The following is a 21,250-nucleotide window of genomic DNA, read 5'->3' on the forward strand; positions in this document are numbered from 1 at the left end:
ACATCCTGAAGCTTTCCAAGGAAAGTTCAGGCAACACAGGTGACCTTTAAATAAAAAGCCTGCTTTTCATCAAAAGTTAGAAAAATGCATTCCTACCATTTTTAAGGGGATGAGGAAGGGAGTGAATTTACAGGCAAAGAGAACTCAAGTCAAGAAATTTTCTTAAAATCCAGACATGTGAATCAGTGTGCTTTTCAAAGGCTGTGGAAGAAAAATACCTCTTGGCAAAGACTTAATATGAAATAATGTTGTTTGCCTGATAAGAGACAGAAAAATCTTATACAGGTTAGAACTCTACATGGAGTATGGGACTCGATACAGTTTTACTCAGGCTACAAAAGAGATTTGTTCCTAAAAGGTTACATATGTGTTGAATTTATGTAAATGGATTAATCTTGAAGTCACCAGGAAGGCCTTAAAGAAACTCTATAGTGAGTCCTTCTGCAAAGCAAAATATCTTTGTCAAGCGAACAGTCACTCCCTAATATATTTACTTCATTTAGATTTATAAATGTAATGTTGACTTAAAACAGGGGATGATGCAGTAATAAAATGTAGCATTAGCTGTTTAGAATAGTATTCTTCTGAAAGAGAAATCTTTGGTGGAAAGGAAATCTAGAATGTACAGCTTCAAAAACTGGACTGTTGTTCACCTTTGTTGCCACCCTCCCATTTTAAAAGGTAGGGCTCTGTTATGACTTCTAAAGGGCTAGTGGTGATTCATTCTCTGGTAGTAAAATCAAACAGAAGCCATTTTGAAAAGGGGGGTGGTCACAGCATCAAACGGAGGTCAGCCTCCGGAGAGACCTTAGGTAGTATTTAGTCCAACTTTTCTAGCATCCTGGTGAGGAAACAGAGATCCAGGGAGGAGCAGACTATAATGCAACTACTAGGAGGGAAAAGGCTGGAAGGGTCTGTGGCTTTGGGGGAAGAAGCAGGAAAATGACCCCCCCCGCCCCAACCAACACGCTGGGAGAAAAGCAGGAAGCAAGTGGAGGAGGCCTGACGACAGACCACACTGTGCACGCCCATTTCACCAACGGTACCAATAGCTACAGGAAATTTCCATGCATCAAATCACCTTCTAGAAGTTACTTTACTTTGTTTGGCTTGCTTCCCCACTAGACTTCTAATACACAGAAGTGCTGATTCACAGCAAATGCTTTACTAGATGGCCAGGAAGCTTGAAGCATTCCCTTCCCAATGTTCCACGGCACTTGAAAATAATGTTTCAAGTACAGCATCAGGACAAAGACTAAATTATTGTAACAATAGTGGCACATCTTATACAAAAATCTCAATGTCCCTGAGAAATACAAAGCATATATATATATATGTAGAAGCAAAGCATGGTTATATCATAGTTAGGGAAAAATAATGAGGGGGAGGTAAAGAGAACATATCCAACGAGAAGCCGTTTCATTTCAACGTGAGTCATGCGAAACATCTGTGTCTGAATGGGAACTCTGTTTTCAGCAGTACATTGAGAGGAGCTAGAAAAATGTAAACCTTTAAGGGGGGGAAGGGAGGGTGAGAAGGAGATCGTGACCTTCTAAAATATATGAGAGATAATGACGATAGCCAATTTACTCATCTGTTTACGCCTGTGAAGGTGATTACAAAAGCACGATGTTATTAACTGCAAACAAACACGTCAGAAATGGAGCTGTGATCGCTCAGAAGGTGTGCTTTTTAAAGTGAAGTACACCACTCTGAGTACCGGGAGTCTCACTCTGAGTACCAGGACTCTAACAAGCTCACCCACAATGACAGATGTTTTGGTACTTTAGGGACAGAGCGAGACTAGGGGCTTGGGGTCTAGCTCTGTACTCTGGGGACAGGTTTTTGGTATCAGACTAGAATCATGCTGGCCAGCCCCACACAGCACGGGTTGATTTCATGTAAGTGCTGGGTGCTAAAAAGGAACAGTCCACGATCCAAGTGACAGCGGTATACAGAGTTGAGGTATCAGTGATCCAGGGAGCTAGATATAACAAAAAGTGCCTTATGGTTTGTGAAAACGTTACTAATCTATTGAAATATGACCTAACGGTCTACTTTAGAATTCTTCCTCATGCCTTCAAAATGGAAGCACAGAAATAAAGGATGCTTGACTATAATCTAGAAAATACTTTGTCTCTTGTCAGCAAACTGCTACATGAGCTCCTGCAAGATCACTGGTTATATACCGGCTATACAAGTTCTCCTACAAGCAAAAAAGCTTACTCATTTATATCATCTTGAAAATGACACACTTAGAGTCACCCCTTAGGTCAGACTGCAGCTGTTGTAATGTCATTGGTTTGATATCCTTTCAGATCTTGAAAAACAAACATGGCTCCCAAATGGTATAACTATACATGTTCTAGCCTGTATGTTATTTTCAAGGACCCCAACATACTGCCTGAGCGTTTCTTTCTTTCTGAAGTACCATGTCTGCCCATCATCCTGTCATTCAGAATTAAGAGAATCCTGTCAACTGAAGAACACAGAACAATGGTAATAAGTTTTTGTGTTCAAACACCAGGCAGATCACTTCAGATTTCACCCTAGGGGAGCAATTTTCCTCATTTAACAGCCATTTTCGCCTCACAGATAGATATTTCAATTTATCAGTTAATGAATTTTTCCCCCATATCATTTACTCTTCATCCTTCTCATACATACCTACCAGGGCAATAAGTACACCACAATGGGGACTAGAATGAGCATTTCTCAGAAGGGTGGGGCCAGAGTTCCAATTTGTCTTTATGGTCTTTGAGGATGGTTTTGTTGGTTTTTAAATCACTACACAGATTCCTTGACAGGCCACCTACAGACACTCATTTTACATGTTATGATTATTATTTGAGGATATATAACATGGAAGCATCACCGATCATTCTGTCAATTCAACACTGACTCGAAGTTAATTACATCTACTTGTGAAACCATTTATCAAATGTCCCTCACAGTATCAAAGAGAAGCATTCTAGCCTCCAAAACCACGTCCGATTGATGTAAATCCCATCTTCTTATTAACTTCCATTATAAAACTAGAGACATGTAACCAAAACAGAGGTCCCAAACAGGCTCAGTTAAAAACCACGGATGAAGAAAAAGAGGAGGGCAGTAGCTGGCTCTGTGGTAGCTCACTTGTTTCCTCATCATTTGAAAATTAGGTGGCTATTACCACCGGTCACGTCCCTCGTCTTCATGACCACAGGGGTGTCTCTCTTGTTACTGAAGTTACTCACCTCTATGCTTTGGGACCTCTAGACTTAGCCCTCTTCCGGCTTTGATCTGGGCATTTGCGCCCCTTTAATTAGGAATTCGATTGCAGTAACACGCTTCACTGGTGGGGGTCAACTCTCCAACTGCCCTTCTACCAGAAAAGCCCTATGTTAGAGGCTTCTGCTTATATAAAACATACTCGTTACTGATCTTTGACTTAAAAGTTCTCTATTAAAATTCGGTAATCATCTCCTGTTTCCCCCTGTGGCATAAACATATGCAGCTCTTTGCAGTTCAGGTTAAATTTAGATACTTATGGTGAATACGAGATTTCATTCTTGGAAGAAAAGGGATACCTATTTGACAGTGGGAAATTTCTCCAAGTGAAACGTATGCTTTCATAATATAGACTGACCCCCTTGTAAAGGAAATTTGCAATACAAGTAATTAACTTATATATAAAGATAAACCATAAACAAAGGCTTTCCCACAATCCTTTTTAATAATGACTGTATATTCGATATGGCCTCGATTACATGAATATGCACATTTATTGATACAAAGACACAGAAAAATAATTTAAAGAAATATTCCAAAATGTTAACAGTAGTTATCTCAGAACGGCGTAATTACAAATGGCTTGCCTTTCTTTATAATTTTGGAATTTCCAAAGTTTTCTTGCTCAATAAATTAGAATCACTGTACTATTATGGACAATAGGTTTAAATGTGTATGTGCATAGGCATATATGCCTTTTTATTCTGGTAAAATACACATAATATGAAATTTACCATTTTCACCCTTCTTAAGTGTACAATTCAGTGGCACCAAGTACATTAACAATGTTGTACAGCATCCAGTTCCATAACTTTTTCATCGCCCTGAATGGAAACCCTGTACCCATTAAACGCAGTCAGCCCCTCCCCCAACCCGTGGCCACCACTAATGTGCTCTCTCTATGGAGGTGACCATTCAGGGTATTTCATACAAAAGGAACCACACAGCATGCGGCCCTTTGTGCTTAGCTTCTTTCCCTTAACATAACGTATCTAAGGTTCCTCCATGTGTCACTACTTTATTTCTTTTTCTGGCTGAATAATATTCCATTGGATGGATATACTGCATTTCGTTTATCCATTCATATGTTGATATACATTTGTCTTGTGTCAGTACCTTTTGGCTATTATGAATAGTGCTGCTATAAACATCTGTGTACAAGTTTTTGTTTCAACATCTGTTTTCATTTTTGGGGGGAGGGTATATACCTAGGAGTGCAAATGGCTTGACACATACTTTTTAAAAAATGCTTTTAACTCTACTTTGGTATTCTGTATTTCAAGTAACCAGTGTCTTTCCAGAATTATTAAGGATAACCCTTATGACAGCATCCCCATAATAATACCATACCATTTTTAATCACTGACTATGGTATATTTTTTTAAGCCCAAATCACATTCTTGTACTTAAAAAAATATAATTTTCACCTTTACTCTTTGGGAACAAATTTCTCTTATGCTAAATACTTCAAGCTATGATGAACTAACTAAAAAAGACAGTCTATTCCTCTAGGCATAGCCATTCTGACAGTCCCTAATTCACTTTCAAATACCTGCATGTTACAAGTACAAATATACATGTATTTTTGTTGTTATTAGTTTAACCAGAAGGTTATCAGTAAATAGATGTCAATATTTAAGCCTTAAGGAATGCATTAAATATACAATATACAGGGGCGCCTGGGTGGCTCAGTCGGTTAAGCGTCCAACTTCGGCTCCGGTCATGCTCTCATGGCTCCTGGGTTCAAGCCCCATGTCGGGCTCTGTGCTGACAGCTCATAGCCTGGAGCCTGCTTCCCATTCTGTGTCTCCCTCTCTCTCTCTCTGCCCCTCTCCCACTCACACATTGTCTCTCAAAAATGAATAAACGTTAAAACAATTTCAAATAAAACAAATATACAATATACAACGTATGAAGGTTAACTTTAGCTGTAGACCATACTTGACATGGGCTAAAGAAGAGGGTGGTGCACTGTGCACCTGCCCGTAGTGATTTAACTACTATTGGATTCTCCCATTTTTCCTTCCCTCCAAAAGACATGCATGCATATTTATGCAATATACATCCATGCCATACACATGCACAATCGCGCATGTGCAAACCCCCACACACCACAACCAAACTCAGTGATAGCAGATAAGAGTAGGAGTGGTTTTGTAGCTCAGTCATCCCTTAGATTTCATTTCAGGCTTGTTCCCCGTTATCGCTTCTACCCCTACCCCTACACAGACGGCACTCTGCAATTCAGAAAGCAGAAATAAAATTCTAGCTAGAGAAGAGGAAGGAGTAGCCTTCAAACATTCAAAGAACCACCCAAATTTTAATATTTGTTAATAAGTGACGGATATAATTTGGGATCATTTAAAACTAAAACACTGGGGAATGCTCCCGTGATATTGGTAGACTTCTCTTTAAGAAAAATTCAAATAGGAACGATGAACTTCTAGAAAACAATCAATTAGGACATTTTAATGCTATGAAAGGTTTTACACCATCCAACTTGGCTCCGATCAACAGTAGCAACTGATTTTATTTTTTCCTTTACAAAAAAAAAAAAAAATCCCCAAATGCTTTCATATTCTGATAATACTCCAAAAAAACCCCATGTACTACAAAACTCAAAAGGAACTCTTTTGTCCTACTCTCTGCAGAATGTCTTTTTAACAGCTCAGGTATAACAACAATAATTTATATCATAGAGATTTTTTCCAATGAAGATTAGGAACTTTATAAATGTCACATTCTATAGGTGGAAAACTGAATGGCAGTGGAATAAGTTGTCCCAAGTCTCACAAGGAATCAGGGCAAAGCCAAAAATAAAATTCAGGTCCCATCAATTATCAAGACAGTGATCTGTCCACAAGGAAAAGTATCTCAGTTACCATGGCAGGTAGCCATTCTAAAAAGGCAGAAAAATTAAAACGTGTTCTACCGTAAAGATACAGTCCCGTCAGGGCGCCTGGGTGGCTCCGTCGGTTAAGCGTCCGACTTCGGCTCAGGTCATGATCTCACGGTCTATGAGTTCGAGCCCCGCGTCGGTCGGGCTCTGTGCTGACAGCTCAGAGCCTGGAGACCGTTTCAGATTCTGTGTCTCCCTCTCTCTCTGCCCCTCCCCTGTTCATGCTCTGTCTCTCTCCGTCTCAAAAATAAATAAACGTTAAAAAAAAAATTAAAAAAAAAAAAGATACAGTCCTGTCATTCATCAGTGTTTATGTGAGAGGATGCTACGTGTATCACTGCAGTCCCATTGTTTCACTCTTGGAGTACTTATTTCTTTACGCTTTGTGCATAGTTCTTTTTCTCTGCTTGTAGACTATAAGACACTTTATGGTGGGGACCAAATCTGACGACTTTTGTGTATGTAGCACAGTGCCTTGAATGTAGTATGCATTCAGTAATGTGTGCACATTTGTGTGTGAAATTTCATGGAAATATGGTCAACTATCTCCTCCCAACCACCAAAACAAATCGTAGTGAGAACCTCCAAACTTCCTTAAAAAGCCAACCCCACATACTACACAATAAAAAATATGATCGATGTAGGCTATTTCGATAACGACAATGCTCAAGAGATACCCGAGATGTGACCTTAATATTATTTGTCAGCGTGTTTAAGTGCATAAATTAAGGTAGCCCAGAATGAATTGACATGATTTAAGTGTACTTATCCAACACCCTGTGTGTATCCACATGCTGATTTCCCCAACTGCTGTATTATCCTGTCTTGCTCCTTGCTTCTGAGATATATCCTCTGACCACCTAGCTGCTTGGAGGCCGTTATGACCAAAATACATCAGAATGAAAATAAGAGGAGAAATAAATTCTAATCAGTCCTTCTTACTACTTATTAACAGCTTTTGTGAGGTGCTGTGGTACAGTAACAGGATAGAAACAAACAGCAACTTCAGTTTGGGGATTAAAACAACACATGCCTTAAAAAAAACAAAAAACAGCAACTCCTTCACTGATATCTCATTGATCAGATGTGAGGTTTATTTATCCATGTGACTCTCCACCTCCACCCCACTGGAGAATGGGCTGAAAGAGTTGTTTTCTGGGCCTAATTTTTAACATTTACTCAGGAATTACCTTCATTTTTCTTTAAGAAATTTCTATAGTCTTACCTCCCAGTCCAAATAATCACAGACATCTTCAAAGTTAGTGAGCAGAGACACTGAGCAGAACAGCCGTGGTAACTCATCCCTTGTCATTGGGGGAAAACGGCTATCTTTAAGGGCACTGTTGAAAACAAAGCAAATATTAAAGCAACCACTAGATATGAAAGACTCCTACTTTCAAATGCAATCATTTGAAAAAGGTTAAGAGACACACAAAAAAATCAGTAAGGTGCCAAAGATGCCAATGATCTTCAAATGTATTCAAAGATTTTATAAGTCATTTTTTTTTCATTCAATAGACTGTTTATCAGCCAATCCTGTGACCAATTGCAAAGAGTGAATGGTCAATTACATTTACTGTACAGTCATTTCCTGGTGCACTTCCTGTTACTTGTAGAATCTGAGAATATTTTAGTTTACTTTTGAGAAGAATAAAAACCAGGCCAGTAGAAATTTTGGGGAAGACTTCTAGATCTAGGGCTGGTGGAAAAAAATATATATAGTTAAAAAAAAGTTCACACTAGGTTGGCCAGTTACCATAGAACAGCACTCAGAGTTCAAAAACGATCAAAATTTCATTTTCTTCAAGCAAAAGAAATCAAAGAAAATTAAAATAATCATGCAGATTACTGACTAAAAATACAGGGCTTTCAGGCCCCCTATAAAGGGTAATTCAAGATATGACTCAAAAATTGTGAAACTGCAGGAAATTGGGCTAATCTAGGAAATAAAAGTATGATTAGGAGACCATTAATCACATCAATGGATTTCTGAGTACATCAACTCTGATTGGATCCTGTAATCAAGGGTAATATACTACAGTGCCAAATTCTAGAAAAACCCCTACTGTAAAGGACAAAGATGTTGGAAGACCATAATTCTCCCTGCAACAGAAGAAAAGACAGAAAATACACAGACATGCGCACACACACGGAGACGCTGTATGTTTCTTATACTTTTAAAAGAAACTACCTCCTGGTCAAGAAAAACAAACACACCTCTGATTATACTTTATGTTAGTGGCACTGCTGGCATTTGTGCCATCGATCTTCCAGTCTTCAAATCCAAATGTCCTATATAGCAGCCAGACTCAGAAAATGTTCTCACAGATTAATCCCTGGAAGTTCAAACTTAGAGCCTACAAACTGCATGGGGGTTATAAAAAAGTTCCATGGCCCTTAGAAATCACTTAATACCTTTTTCAGGGACTTCCTCATTGCTGGATTTTTTTTTTTTCATTTTTCCATCCCTTCCTTTGCATTCTGAAACTTGTTTATTGTATTGTTAAAATATAACCCCTATGTTTGTATTGTTTTAATGTCTATTTATTTTGAGAAAGAGAGAGAGAGAGAGAGAGAGAGGGGAGCAGGGGAGGTGTAGAGAGAGAGGGAGAGAGAGAATCCCAAGCAGGCTCCACACTGTCAGCATGGAGTCCAGTGCAGGGCTCGAACCCATGAACTGTGAGATCATGACCTGAGCCGAAACCAAGAGTCAGCAGTTCAATGAACTGAGCCCCCTCTGGTGCCCCTCATTGCATTTTGGTGATGGTTCTATCCTACTATTCAAAGGAAAAAGCTTATAGAAAATGCTTATAGAAATGCTTATATAGATATGTACTATATAAAGTATAAAGGTGTTTTCCCATTCAAGGAGCCAAGATTAGCCAAGAAATTCAGGAAATCTGTGATAATTTATACTCTGAGAACAGCATTTCACTATTTTATAATTTAACAACATAACTTTTCCAGAGTTTGGCCTCTTTTATTTTCCTGTTGGCAGATAAAATTAAAAATATTTTTTTCAGGCTCTCATCCAAAGCCAAGATAAAGACATGTATATGTGTGTATAACCAACACCCTTGCCCCTAACAAACACACATACTGAACAGAAGTTCTAAAACATAGAAGAATCTCACACATTACAACAAAAAGGCTGTTTTAACTCTTTTTAAGCATGTAGTTCTGTGTGATTAAGTACGTTCACAGTGTTGTACGACCATCACTACCATCTATCTCTAGAACTTTTATCATCTTGCCAACTTAAACACAGTATTCATTCAATATGAACTCCCCACTCCTCCTTCCTTCCAGCCCTTAGCAAAAGTGTAATTTAAATATACTTTCATAATTTCAAATAATTATAATAATAGGGTCATTAATGTTTTTATATATATAACTATTTATGGAGCTATAATTCACATACTGTAAAATTCACCCATTAATGTACACAATTTAATGGGTTTTACTTTATTCACAGAGTTATACAACCATCGCCACTATCCAATTTTAAAACATTTTGTCACACGAAAAGAAGCCTCATACCTGTTAGCAGTCAGTCTCCATTCTTCCCTGCCCCCAGCTCCTGGCAAGCATTAATCTACTTTCTGTCTATGGATTTGCCCATTCTGGAGTTGTCATGTGAGTGGAATCGTACAATGTGGGGCTTTTCGTGGCTGTTTTTTTAGCATAATATTTTGGACATTTCATCCAAGCTGTAGAGCTTGTATCAGTACTTCATCTTTAATTGCCTAATAATATTCAATTGTGTGGCCATATCACATTTTGTGATCCATTTCTCTGGTGAGAAGCATTTGGGCTGTTTCCACTTCTTGGCTACTATGAATAATGCTGCTGTAAACACGCATGTATGAGTTTCTGTGTGGACATATGTTTGCATTTCTCTTGGGGAGAGACGCAAGAGTGGAATTGCTGGGTCATATGGTAATTCTATGTTTAATTCTTTTTAATGATTATTTATTTTTGAGAGAGAGGGTGCACGTGCACAAGCAAGGGAGGGGCAGAGAGAGAGAGAGAGAGAGAGAGAGAGAGAGAGAGAGAGATGTGGAGACACAGAATCTAAAGCAGGCTCCAGGCTCTGAGCTGTCAGCACAGAGCCTGACATGGGGCTCGAATTCATGAACGGCGAGAAAATGACCTGAGCCGAAGTCAGGTGCTTAACGAATAAGCCATCCAGGCGCCCCTCTATGTTTAACTTTTAAGGAACCAGCAAACTGTTTCCCACAGTAGCTGTACCATTCTACATTGCCAACAGCAACGTATGAGGTTCCATTTCCCCATATTCCTGCCAACACTGGTTATTGCCTGCCTTTTTAGGTAATAGTGCTGGATCTCCTTTAGTGAAGAGGTTTTAAAAAAATCTATCTCTAGCTTTTACATTAAAACAAGACACCTCCTGAAATTAACAGTTAATTTCTCAACACTGTGACGCAAGTCATTTTGTTTACTTTATTTCCTAGGAAACCAACAAAAGGTAAATTTTAGCTTAGTGCAATTCAAACTATTTCAAGTCAATGAAATTTTCAAGAACCTAAAATGTAACTCCCATGATATGGAGCCTTGCTGCTCAATCATTCTGGGGAAAAAAAAAAAAAAAAAAAGGAAAGATTAATTAGAACAATGAGTAAGTGAGAGAATACTAGCATGGGTAATGAGACAAACTGATAATCATGCCTCGCCATACCAGGACTCAAATGTATTAACTTCAAAACTGAAATAGTGAAGGTACATTAGTCATGATAGAAACCGTCTGATTTTACCAAAACAGTCATTCAAACAAGACTTTTAATTATGGCGCTTTTTTTTGTAACTCTAAGTAACTTTTCATTAATTTCATGAGCATAGAAAAATTCCAAAAGGTAGGAAGCCCTCAGTATTTCTAAATGCAAAATCCTAGGGAAAAGAACTAGCAATGAAAGCCTAGCAAGGGTTTAAGGGATTATAAAAAAGATGAAAAATGCAGCTGGAGACTGACCTCGGTCAGAGCTGCTAGGCTGGTGTAGTGTGCAAGCTGAGACTATAGAGGGGATATGCCATCCAGAGTTGGGCAGTGGCTTGCTCAAGGCGACCCAGCAAGTTACCCACAGGTGTCAAGGTGACCCAGCAAGTTAGTGACACAGGTGGACTACAACCCCAAATCTCTGACTCGGGTCCAAAATACTTTCTAGTATCCATACTTCAGTTGCCACCTGTCAATGGATTAGCATTTTCTGTAATTTTAAAGTTAAATGCTTGCCTTACTTGGCAATTCTGATCTCATACCTGTACTGCCTCTGCCTAAAGAAGATAAATAATAATTTAATAGCATTCATTAGTAGCCAAAGGGTAAATAGAGCTAGACTTCCTGTCTACTGGAAATCTGCAGGAGCAAAAAGGATTTTAAGATATTAATATCGTCCATGGAAAACATTTTATACCAAAGTAGTGTCTGCCAATTTAAATTCTAGGCAGTCTAAGAACCTGACAAACAAGGAGATCTTGTATTAAATTCATATGAAGTTCTCTTTGCTACAATAGGAAGCCATTTTCTCATGTTTAAATATTGCTAGGGGGAAAAAAAACCCAGTTATATACAAAACCAGCTGGCTGCTCCATCACGCATGTGATGGATGGGTAAGGTTTAAACAACAGTTTAATTCACATACCAAATTCAAATATATTCAATTCAAATTGGCACCTTACCAAGAATATATTTTACCTAATTGAGAAGCAGCATTAACGTCTGTCAAAGTTAATATCTAATGTTAAATAGCACTTTAATGAAAACGAACATTTTAAAAAAGGAATTAAGAGTTTAGCTATCAAAGAATCAAAGTTTGTGACAGTGCCTGGAAACTCTGAAGGAAAAAAAAAACAGCCGAAAGGAGACAAAACCTTAGATTTTACAAGGCTCATCATAAGCGACATAGCATGCAACAGAAGTGATTTAAGTGAAACTAGTGAGTTAGCCATTTACTCACTCGTTCCTTCATTCCTTCCCCTTTCTAAATCTTTGAGGACTTTAATCAGCTAGCCAGTGGAAAGTTACCACACTGAGAAGGGCTTCATATTACAGGCCATCATTTTTCAGGACAAGGAAACACAATTAAAACCAAAATGAAAAAAATCTGTTTGGATAGGTGAAGAAAAGCAAATCAAGCATACATTAGTCTGTAATTAAAACAAAAAAACGTTTCTTTCATGAGGGGTTTCAATCATCTGGAAATTCTTCCATTCCTTATCAGAGATTCTGGAACACGTGTGGCTTGTCTGAATTTGAGAAACTTAGAATGCTAGAATCCTAAGCCTAAATCTCAAAAGTTATCCATAAGCTCTACTTCGCATTAAGAAGCAATTTTAGCTTCCCATTATTAAAAAAAAATAACAGATGTAAACCAGAATGCAGAAAAGTGACTATGCATCAAACCTAAGGATACAGAAGAGCAACAGAGGACAGGATTATGGATAAGGAAGGAGGAAGGGAACCCTCTTTTGGTAAGTGAGGCCAGTGATCCAAAAGGAAATTTTCAATTGTAAGCCACAGGTAAGTGTTACTTAATTGGGGGACGCTTTTCCCCTTTAGACTACTAAATACAACCTACTTAGTGCTCAATGCATATTAACATTAAAATGTATTGATTTTAACATGTATTACAAAATGTGATACGATGGGTAATTGATGGGGAGTGGAGGAAAACACTAAGGGATGGAACAAAAGGAAGAGAAAGAAAGGAGAGACAGAAAAATGGAGAGGAAAAGAAGAAATAGGAAAAGGAAGTGGGAGGCAAAAAAAAAGGGTAAAAAAAAATAGAGAGAGAGACATACACACAAAAGGACAAACAGAGAAAACAAGGAAGAGTGGAAGGTAGGAGGGAGAGAGAGCAAAAGTGCAATTGGTCCTGCAGGTTTTCATATATATTATTTGGCTCCTATCCTATAGGATTCACTTAGGCTTTAGCGTGGTATCATCCACTGCCTTCTGATTAGTGTAAACTTCTTTTTTTTTAAGTTTACTCATTTATTTTGAGAGAGAGCAGGGGAGGGGCACAGACAGAGGGAGAGAGGGAGAATCCCAAGCAGGCTCCGCACTGTCAGCACAGAGCCCGAACCACGAGCTCATGACCTGAGCTGAAATCAACCGACCAAGCCACCCAGGTGCCCCATGATTACTGTAAACTTCTTGAACTGCTCTAACCTCAAGTTCTTAAAAGGCTTTACTCTCTGAGATAGCTGTAGCTGCCCACCAGGAGGGAAAAATACTGTCTGAGCTGCATGCTGTGATGACCACAGCAATACTGTCAAGAATCTGCCTCCCTCACCAGAAGTTCCTCACCTCGCCTTTAAATGAGGAGACTGGGTTGAGTCTGACTTAGTGGAGCAGAACTACAACTGGAAAATATAAGATACATAAAGAAACAGATGGCCACATGTTTAGTGTGAATGGCAGGTGTTCTTCATTTCCCTCCGTATAATGTCCACCTAACGCCGTCTGCAGACTTTTTGGATTTACTCTATCCTGTTCTTAGAAATGAACTACCAGGAACAGTTTTTGTTTCAATTATTTTTTCTGCTGAAAATCCATTGGGTATAATGAACATAATTTATGACCCAGGTTCATCTTTTTTTAATTGAGGTTTAGTTGACATACAGTATTATATTAGTTTCAGGTATACAACATACTGATTTGACATTTGTATACGCTGTGAAAGGATCACCATAGTAAACCTGGTTACCATCTGTCACCATACAAAGTTACTACAATACCGTTTACTATATTCCCCATGCTGTACATTACATCCCATGACTCCACTCATTTCACCCCTGCTCAACTCCCCACTCCCCTCTAGCAACCATCAGTCTGTTCTCTGCATCTATGAATCTGGGTTTTGTTTTGTTCGTTTTCATTTTGTTTTTTAGATTCCACATATATGAAATCATATGGTATTTATATCTCTCTATAGCAGCATAATGCCCTTAAGTTTCATTCATGTGGTCACAAATGGCAAGGTTTCATTCTTTTTTTATGGCAGAAGAGTATTTCATTATGGGTGTGTATGTGTGTGTGTGTGTGTGTGTGTGTGTGTGTGTGCGCGTGCATGTTATTACTTCTTCCTTATTCATTCATCCGTCAATGTATACTTAGGTTGCTTCCATATCTTGGGTATTGTAAACAATGCTGCAATGAACACAGGGATGCGTTTATTGTTTTGAATCTGTGTTTCCATTTTCCTCCGATACCTGGTAGAATTGCTGGATCGCATGGTAGTTCTATTTTTAATTTTTCAAGGAACCTCCATGCTGTTTTCCATAGCAGCTGCACCAATGTACATTCCCACCAACAGTGCATGAAGCTTCCTTTTTCTCCACATCCTCACCAACACTTGTTAGTTGTTTTCTTGATAGCAGCCATTCTGATAGGTGTAAGGTGATATCTCATTGTGGTTGTGATTTGCATCCCCCTGATGATTAGTGATGTAGACCATCTTTTCCTATGTCTTTTGGCCATGTGTATGTCTTTGGAAAAAGGTCTATTCATATCCTCTGCTCATTACTTAAAAGGATTTTTGTTGTTATTGAGTTGTATGACTTCTTTATATATTAACCCCTTATCAGATTTATGATTTGCAAATATCTTTTCCCATTCAGTAGTTTGCCTTTTTGTTTTGTTAATAGTTTCCCTTACTGGGGCGCTGGGTGGCTCAGTTGGTTAAGCATCCGACTTCAGCTCAGGTCATGATCTCACAGTCCGTGAGTTCGAGCCCCGCGTCAGGCTCTGTGCTGACAGCTCGGAGTCTGAAGCCTGCTTCAGATTCTGTGTCTCCCTCTCTCTCTGCCCCTCCCCTCCTCATGCTCTGTCTCTCTCTGTCTCAAAAATAAATAAAAACATTAAAAATTAAAAAAAAATAGTTTCCCTTGCTGTGCAGAAGCTTCTGATGTAGTCCCATTTGTTTACTTTTGCTTTTGCTTCCCCTGCCTTTGGGGTCAGATCCCTGCTCCCCCCCACAAAAAAAACTATCACTAAGACTGATGTCAAGAAGCTTACCACCTATGTATCTATGTTTTCTTCTAGGAATTTTATGGTTTCGGGTCTTATATTCAAGTCTTTACTCCATTTTGAGTTAATTTTTGTATATGGTGTAAGGTATCAGTCCAGTTTCATTCTTTTGCACATAGCTGTCCAGTTTTCCCAATGTCATTTATTGAAGAGACTGTCCTTTCTCCATTGTATATTCTTGCTCCCTTTGTTGTAATTTACCACACATGCATGAGTTTATTTCTGGGCTTGGTATTCTGTTTCCTTGTTCTATGTGTCTGTTTTTATGCCACTACCATACTGTTTCAATTACTACAGCTCTGTGGTATAGTTAGAAATCTGGGCATGTGATACCCCTGGCTGTGTTTTTTTCTTTCTCTAAACTCTTTGGACTATTCAGGGGTTTTTTGGTAGTTCCATATCAACTTTGGAATTATTTGTTCTAGTTCTGTGAAAAACGCCATTGGAAGTCTGATAGGAATTGCACTGAATCTGTAGATTGCTTTGGGTAGTATGCGCATTTTAACAATATTAAATCTTCCAATCCATGAGTGTGGAATATCTATTTCTTTGTGTCTTTTTCAATGTCTTTCATTAATGTTTTATAGTTTTCAGTGCATAGGTCTTTCACCTCCTTGGTTAAATTTATTCCTAGGTATTTTATTCTTTTTGATATGACTGTAAATGGGATTGTTTTCTTGATTTCTCTGATAGTTTGTTAGTGTACAGGAATGCAACAGATTTTTGTGTATTTTGTATTCTGCAATTTTACTGAATTCATTTATTAGTTCTAGCAAGTTTTTTGTGGAATCTTCGGGGTTTTCTATATACAGTATCATGTTATCTGCAAATAGTGATAGTTTTACTTATTCTTTTCTAACTTTCATGTCTTTTATTTCTTTCTCTTGCCTAATGGCTTTGGCTAGGACTTCCAATACTGTGTTGCTAAAAATGATTAGAGTAGGAATCCTTGCCTTAGAGGTTTTAGAGGAAAAGCTTTCAGCTTTTCACCATTGAGTATTATATTACATGAGGGTTTGTCACGTACGGACTTTATTATGTTGAGGGTATGTTTCCTCTATATGGACTTTGTGGAGAGGTTTTATCATAAATGGATGTTGAACTTTGTTAAATGCTTTTTCTGCATCTTTTTAGATGATCATATGATTTTAATCTTTCACTTTGTTAATGTGGTGTATTACATTGATTGATTTGCAGATGTTGAATTGGAATAAATCCCACTTGATTATGGTATAGGATTCTTTCAATGTACTGATGAATTCAGTTTGCTCATATCTTGTTGAGGATTTTTACATCTATGTTCATCAAGGATATTAGCCTGTAATTCTTTTTTTGTGGTGTCCTTCTCTGGTTGTGGTATCAGGGTAATCCTGGCCTCATAAAATGAGTTTGGAAGCATTCCATCCTCTTCAATCTTTGGAAGAGTTTGAGGAGGGTAGGTATTAAATCTTCTAATGTTTGGTAGAATTCACCAGTGACACTGCCTGGTCCTGGACTTCATTTGTTGGGAGGGTTTTGATTTCTGATTTAATCTCCTTACCCTAGTGATCTAGTAATCAGTCTAATCAGATTTCCTATTTCTTCATGATTCCGTCCCGGAAGACTGTAAGTTTCTAGGAATTCATCCATGTCTTCTAGATTGTCCAATTTATTAGTGTATACTGGTTCATAGCAGTCTCTTATGATCCTTTGTGTTTCGGTTGTATCAGTTGTAACTTCTCTTTTATTTCTGATTTTATTTATTTGAGCCCCCCTTTTTTTTCTTGGAGAGTCTAGCTAAAAATTTGTCCATTTTGTTTTTTCAAAGAAGTAGCTCTTAGTTTCACTGATCTTTCTATTGTCTTTTTGCCTCTATGTCATTTATTTCTGCTCTGATCTTTATTATTTCCTTCCTTCTACTAACTTTGGGCTTCATTTATTTCTCTTTTTCTAGTTACTTTAGGTGCAAAGCTGAGATTTCTCTTATTGTTTTGAGGTAGGCCTGTATTGCTATAAACTTCCCTCTTAAAACTGCTTTTGCTACATCTCATAGATTTTGGCATGCTGTATTTCTATTTTCATAGAATGGTCAAGACCTTGTATCCTGGAGTCAGATACACCTGCATGTGGATTCTGGCTGCATTACTTACTAGTTGGGTGGCATCTGGGCCGGTCTCTTAACTTGCATGAGCCTCAATTTCCTCATCTATAAAATGGTGATAATAATAATACCTACCTCACAGAGCTACTGTGACAAGTAAATAAAATAATAATACCTGCATAAGTGCTTTGTATCCACTAGGTGCTCAATAAGTAGTGACTGTCAAAGAACTTTCACTGTAAGTTTATAGTCACAGGACTGTCCCCATATCATGACTCGGGTGAAAGAAAGGGAGCCCAATAATAAGAATGACCCTTCAACCTTGATACAGGGGAATCTAAACAAGTTATCTTCTCTAGGAATTAAATGTGGCCATCTCAAGGAATACTGACTACTTTTCCAGGCATGGTATTTTTGAGAAGGCTTAATTTTATTTTCTTTCATTTTCTTTTTTCTTTAATGTTTATTCATTATTTCTGAGAGAGAGAGACAGAGTGTGGGGGGGGAAGGGAAGAGAGAGAGGAAGACATAGAATCTGAAGCAGGCTCCAGGCTCTGAGCTGTCAGCACAGAGCCCGATGCGGGGCTAGAACTCACGAGCCATGAGATCATGACCTGAGCCAAAGTTGGACACTCAACTGACTGAGCCACTCAGGCGCCCCTCTTTCGTTTTCAAAATACTTATTATGTACCTGTTACATTCATCTGATCATGTGAAGAGCCATGAGGATATAAGAATAGATTAGAAAATAATATATGGGTATGTGTAAAAGATTTATTAAAATCACATACAATAAGAATGCTGGAATGGTCAGATAAGGTTCGTTTCTTTTCTGGAAGGATCTGCTTTACACTCTCTGCTACTGGCTTACTGGTTAACACGTGACCCAGAATTATAGGTAAATTTACAGAAATGAAATGTATACATACTTTTCTCTAGTTAACAAATCTACTATATCAAGTAATGTGCTTCTTCATTAAGAATTTCTATTATTCTACAGGTATGCATTCCTATGTTACTTTGTGACTTTTAGTGTTCCTGAGCTAGATTTTTAAAAATCTCCAGGGCAGGGATTGGTCTTTTACTTCCATACAGGAATCATTTACCAAGAAATGCAGTTCCCTGAACTGTTATCAATTTATCTTCAATGGATTTAAATATTACAGAAATGAAATGTATACATACTTTTCTCTAGTTAACAAATCTACTATATCAAGTAATGTGCTTCTTCATTAAGAATTTCTATTATTCTACAGGTATGCATTCCTATGTTACTTTGTGACTTTTAGTGTTCCTGAGCTAGATTTTTAAAAATCTCCAGGGCAGGGATTGGTCTTTTACTTCCATACAGGAATCATTTACCAAGAAATGCAGTTCCCTGAACTGTTATCAATTTATCTTCAATGGATTTAAATATATTATCATCTACTGTACTGGTTATGCTACATCAAAATTCTTAGGAACAAAACAAAACACTTTCTGAATAACAGACACAGAATGAGATGTGCTTTCCTCTTCTAAACACCTGGTTTAAATGTTTTGATTCTTATCAGTAAGAAAAGTTTGATCACATACCCCCAATATGTATATTTATTTATAAGTACTACTATCACTAACTAATATATCCAAAGTACAATATATGCTTGAGTAAGCTTTGTTGTTAAAGATAGCATGTATAAATACATATTATAAATAATGTTCTTGATCATTTCTTATTGTGAGGCTGACATCTTGTTAGGATATCTTCATTCTTAGTTTAGGACTTGTCCAACCAAGTCATAAGGTAATTTGTAGAAGGGTTAGCTAGCTCCACCATTTTCTTGTCTTTGCCTTGTGCTTATATTGTTACTATTATCACCAATCCATTGTTCCTTTGCAGGAATCGTCTTAAGCTACTTGTCCATCCTGCATGGGTTAGTTTATCTAGCTTTAGCTAACCTATGAACAATGGTCAGATGGCTTCAGAAGACTCCTACAAAGAAACCACTGGTTGAAGATAATACTAAGAACCATGAATCCACTTAACCAGGTGCATGTAAACTAAAATACATTGCTATATGCTGAAAGTGAATGAAAGGAGTATACCACTATCAATTTCCATCAAATCATGGATATCATACATTTCCTCAAGATCCCTCATTTAGAGTATATGACAGTGACCTTCAGGTATAGACCAAATGAGGACACCAGGGGCCATCTATACACGAAGTGTTAGTGGAGGTTAGTGGGTATCTTATTTTAGATAAAAGGATCATAAATAGAATTTCTAATTTTTTTATTCTCACCCCACAGTGGATGGTCTGGGTGCACCCCTCTTTGGAGACTGCAAATCTAAAGCTCCTAATCAAATCCTAGGAGACTGGTTCTAATATACGTAGACACATGATATTACAAGCAAAGTCAGCCTTAAATACAAAAGAGCCAATATCTGCTGAGTAGCTACTGTAAGCCAGGTACTATGCAAGTATTACCTTGCTGGAGGTTTTTTTTTTTTTTTTAAATTTTTTTTCAACATTTATTTATTTTTGGGACAGAGAGAGACAGAGCATGAATGGGGGAGGGGCAGAGAGAGAGGGAGACACAGAATCGGAAACAGGCTCCAGGCTCTGAGCCATCAGCCCAGAGCCTGACGCGGGGCTCGAACTCACGGACCGCGAGATCGTGACCTGGCTGAAGTCGGACGCTTAACCAACTGCGCCACCCAGGCGCCCCCCTTGCTGGAGTTTTCAAAACAACCCCATTTCGTAGATGAGGAAACTGAGGTTTGGTGAGATTAAGCAACTTGCCGAAGATCATAAAAATAAGGTAACAGAGCTGACATCTGAACTCTTCAGGGCTGCCTGTTTCTAGAGCCCATTCTCTTTGCATGGTACCACTTCTAGAATGTTAGCAAATCAACATATATGTATACACACACATTTCATCAGTTTCAAGGAAATTTTCCCCCAATTAGTGCTGCTTCCCCTGGGGTTTAACTGGACGCTTTAGGTTATAACTGTGAGCAGGTTCTGAAACTAAGATAAATGGTACTTTTTTAGTCAAAGTATTAGCTTGTTTTTGTTCTCATTTTCTCCATTTTGATCTTGGTGATTCAGAGCTGCTGCCATTGAAAAACATGTTTTATCTAAATTTAATAAGCCCTATTAGTGAGACACTAAGCCTTCCCCTATTCTGAAGCCTTTCCACAATTTGAAATTTAATCTGCTGGAAGTCAATAATAGCGTTACCAAAGAACTAGTTTTGGACATATCTAGACTGGCGGGCCTGTTTCTGATTTTTAACTTTGCTTTTCCACCCTGAATGAAAAAGCTCTGTCATCCTCACCACAAAAGTCCTGCAATTTCTTTGCTCCCCTCTTTCCATGGTAATCAGATCTACAAATTAAACCCCAAACTGCGAAACGTATGTTGTCACTGCAACTTATGTGCCACGTTAGGGTGGTCTGGCCTTACCCACTGGCTAACTGTCCTCTCTGAAACTTTTGCCAGTCCTAAATGCTACAGGTCTGCTGAGAGCCAGCAGGCTAGTTCTTATTGTGGGGTCTGTCATTTTCTCAGATGTCACTGATGGGGGACTCAAGGTAACAAAGGAGAAGAATGTCGTCGGTCTTAAAGATGAGGTACAAGGTAAACTTATCAACTTGGTCATGGTTGAGGGAGAGAGAGAGAGAAGGAATCCAGCCCTCCCCACTGCCTCACTGAGATGTCTTTCATCTTTAGTTTCCTTCTCTTCTTCCCCCTTCCCCCAACTTCTGGATGTTTTCCTCTGTCCTTTCCTCTTTCTATGCTAATAAGGTAAGGAGGATAGAATAGGAACATGTGATAAGGAGGAGATGAAAGAAAAGAGGGATAGGGATAACACTAAGACAAAGGCACAGAGCTGCTGCCCCCAGCAGACACTGTAACAGGCCAGGGTGTGAGGCAACCGCAGGTTCTTATGCTCTGCCATGGGG

General features: G+C 38.4%; 1 protein-coding gene across 2 annotated transcripts in view; it reads right to left on the minus strand.

Moving 5' to 3' along the window:
* The window catches only part of AMMECR1 (AMMECR nuclear protein 1), a 112,059-nt gene that overhangs the window by 15,229 nt on the left and 75,580 nt on the right, over positions 1-21,250 (minus strand). For both annotated transcript variants that reach the window (XM_027054967.2, XM_027054968.2), the window contains one exon: positions 7,395-7,509. In XM_027054967.2, coding sequence (XP_026910768.1) covers positions 7,395-7,509 — 115 coding nt within the window. The remainder of the gene's footprint in view (positions 1-7,394; positions 7,510-21,250) is intronic.

Source organism: Acinonyx jubatus, chromosome X (assembly GCF_027475565.1).
Source record: "Acinonyx jubatus isolate Ajub_Pintada_27869175 chromosome X, VMU_Ajub_asm_v1.0, whole genome shotgun sequence".
NCBI classification, from domain to species: domain Eukaryota; kingdom Metazoa; phylum Chordata; class Mammalia; order Carnivora; family Felidae; genus Acinonyx; species Acinonyx jubatus.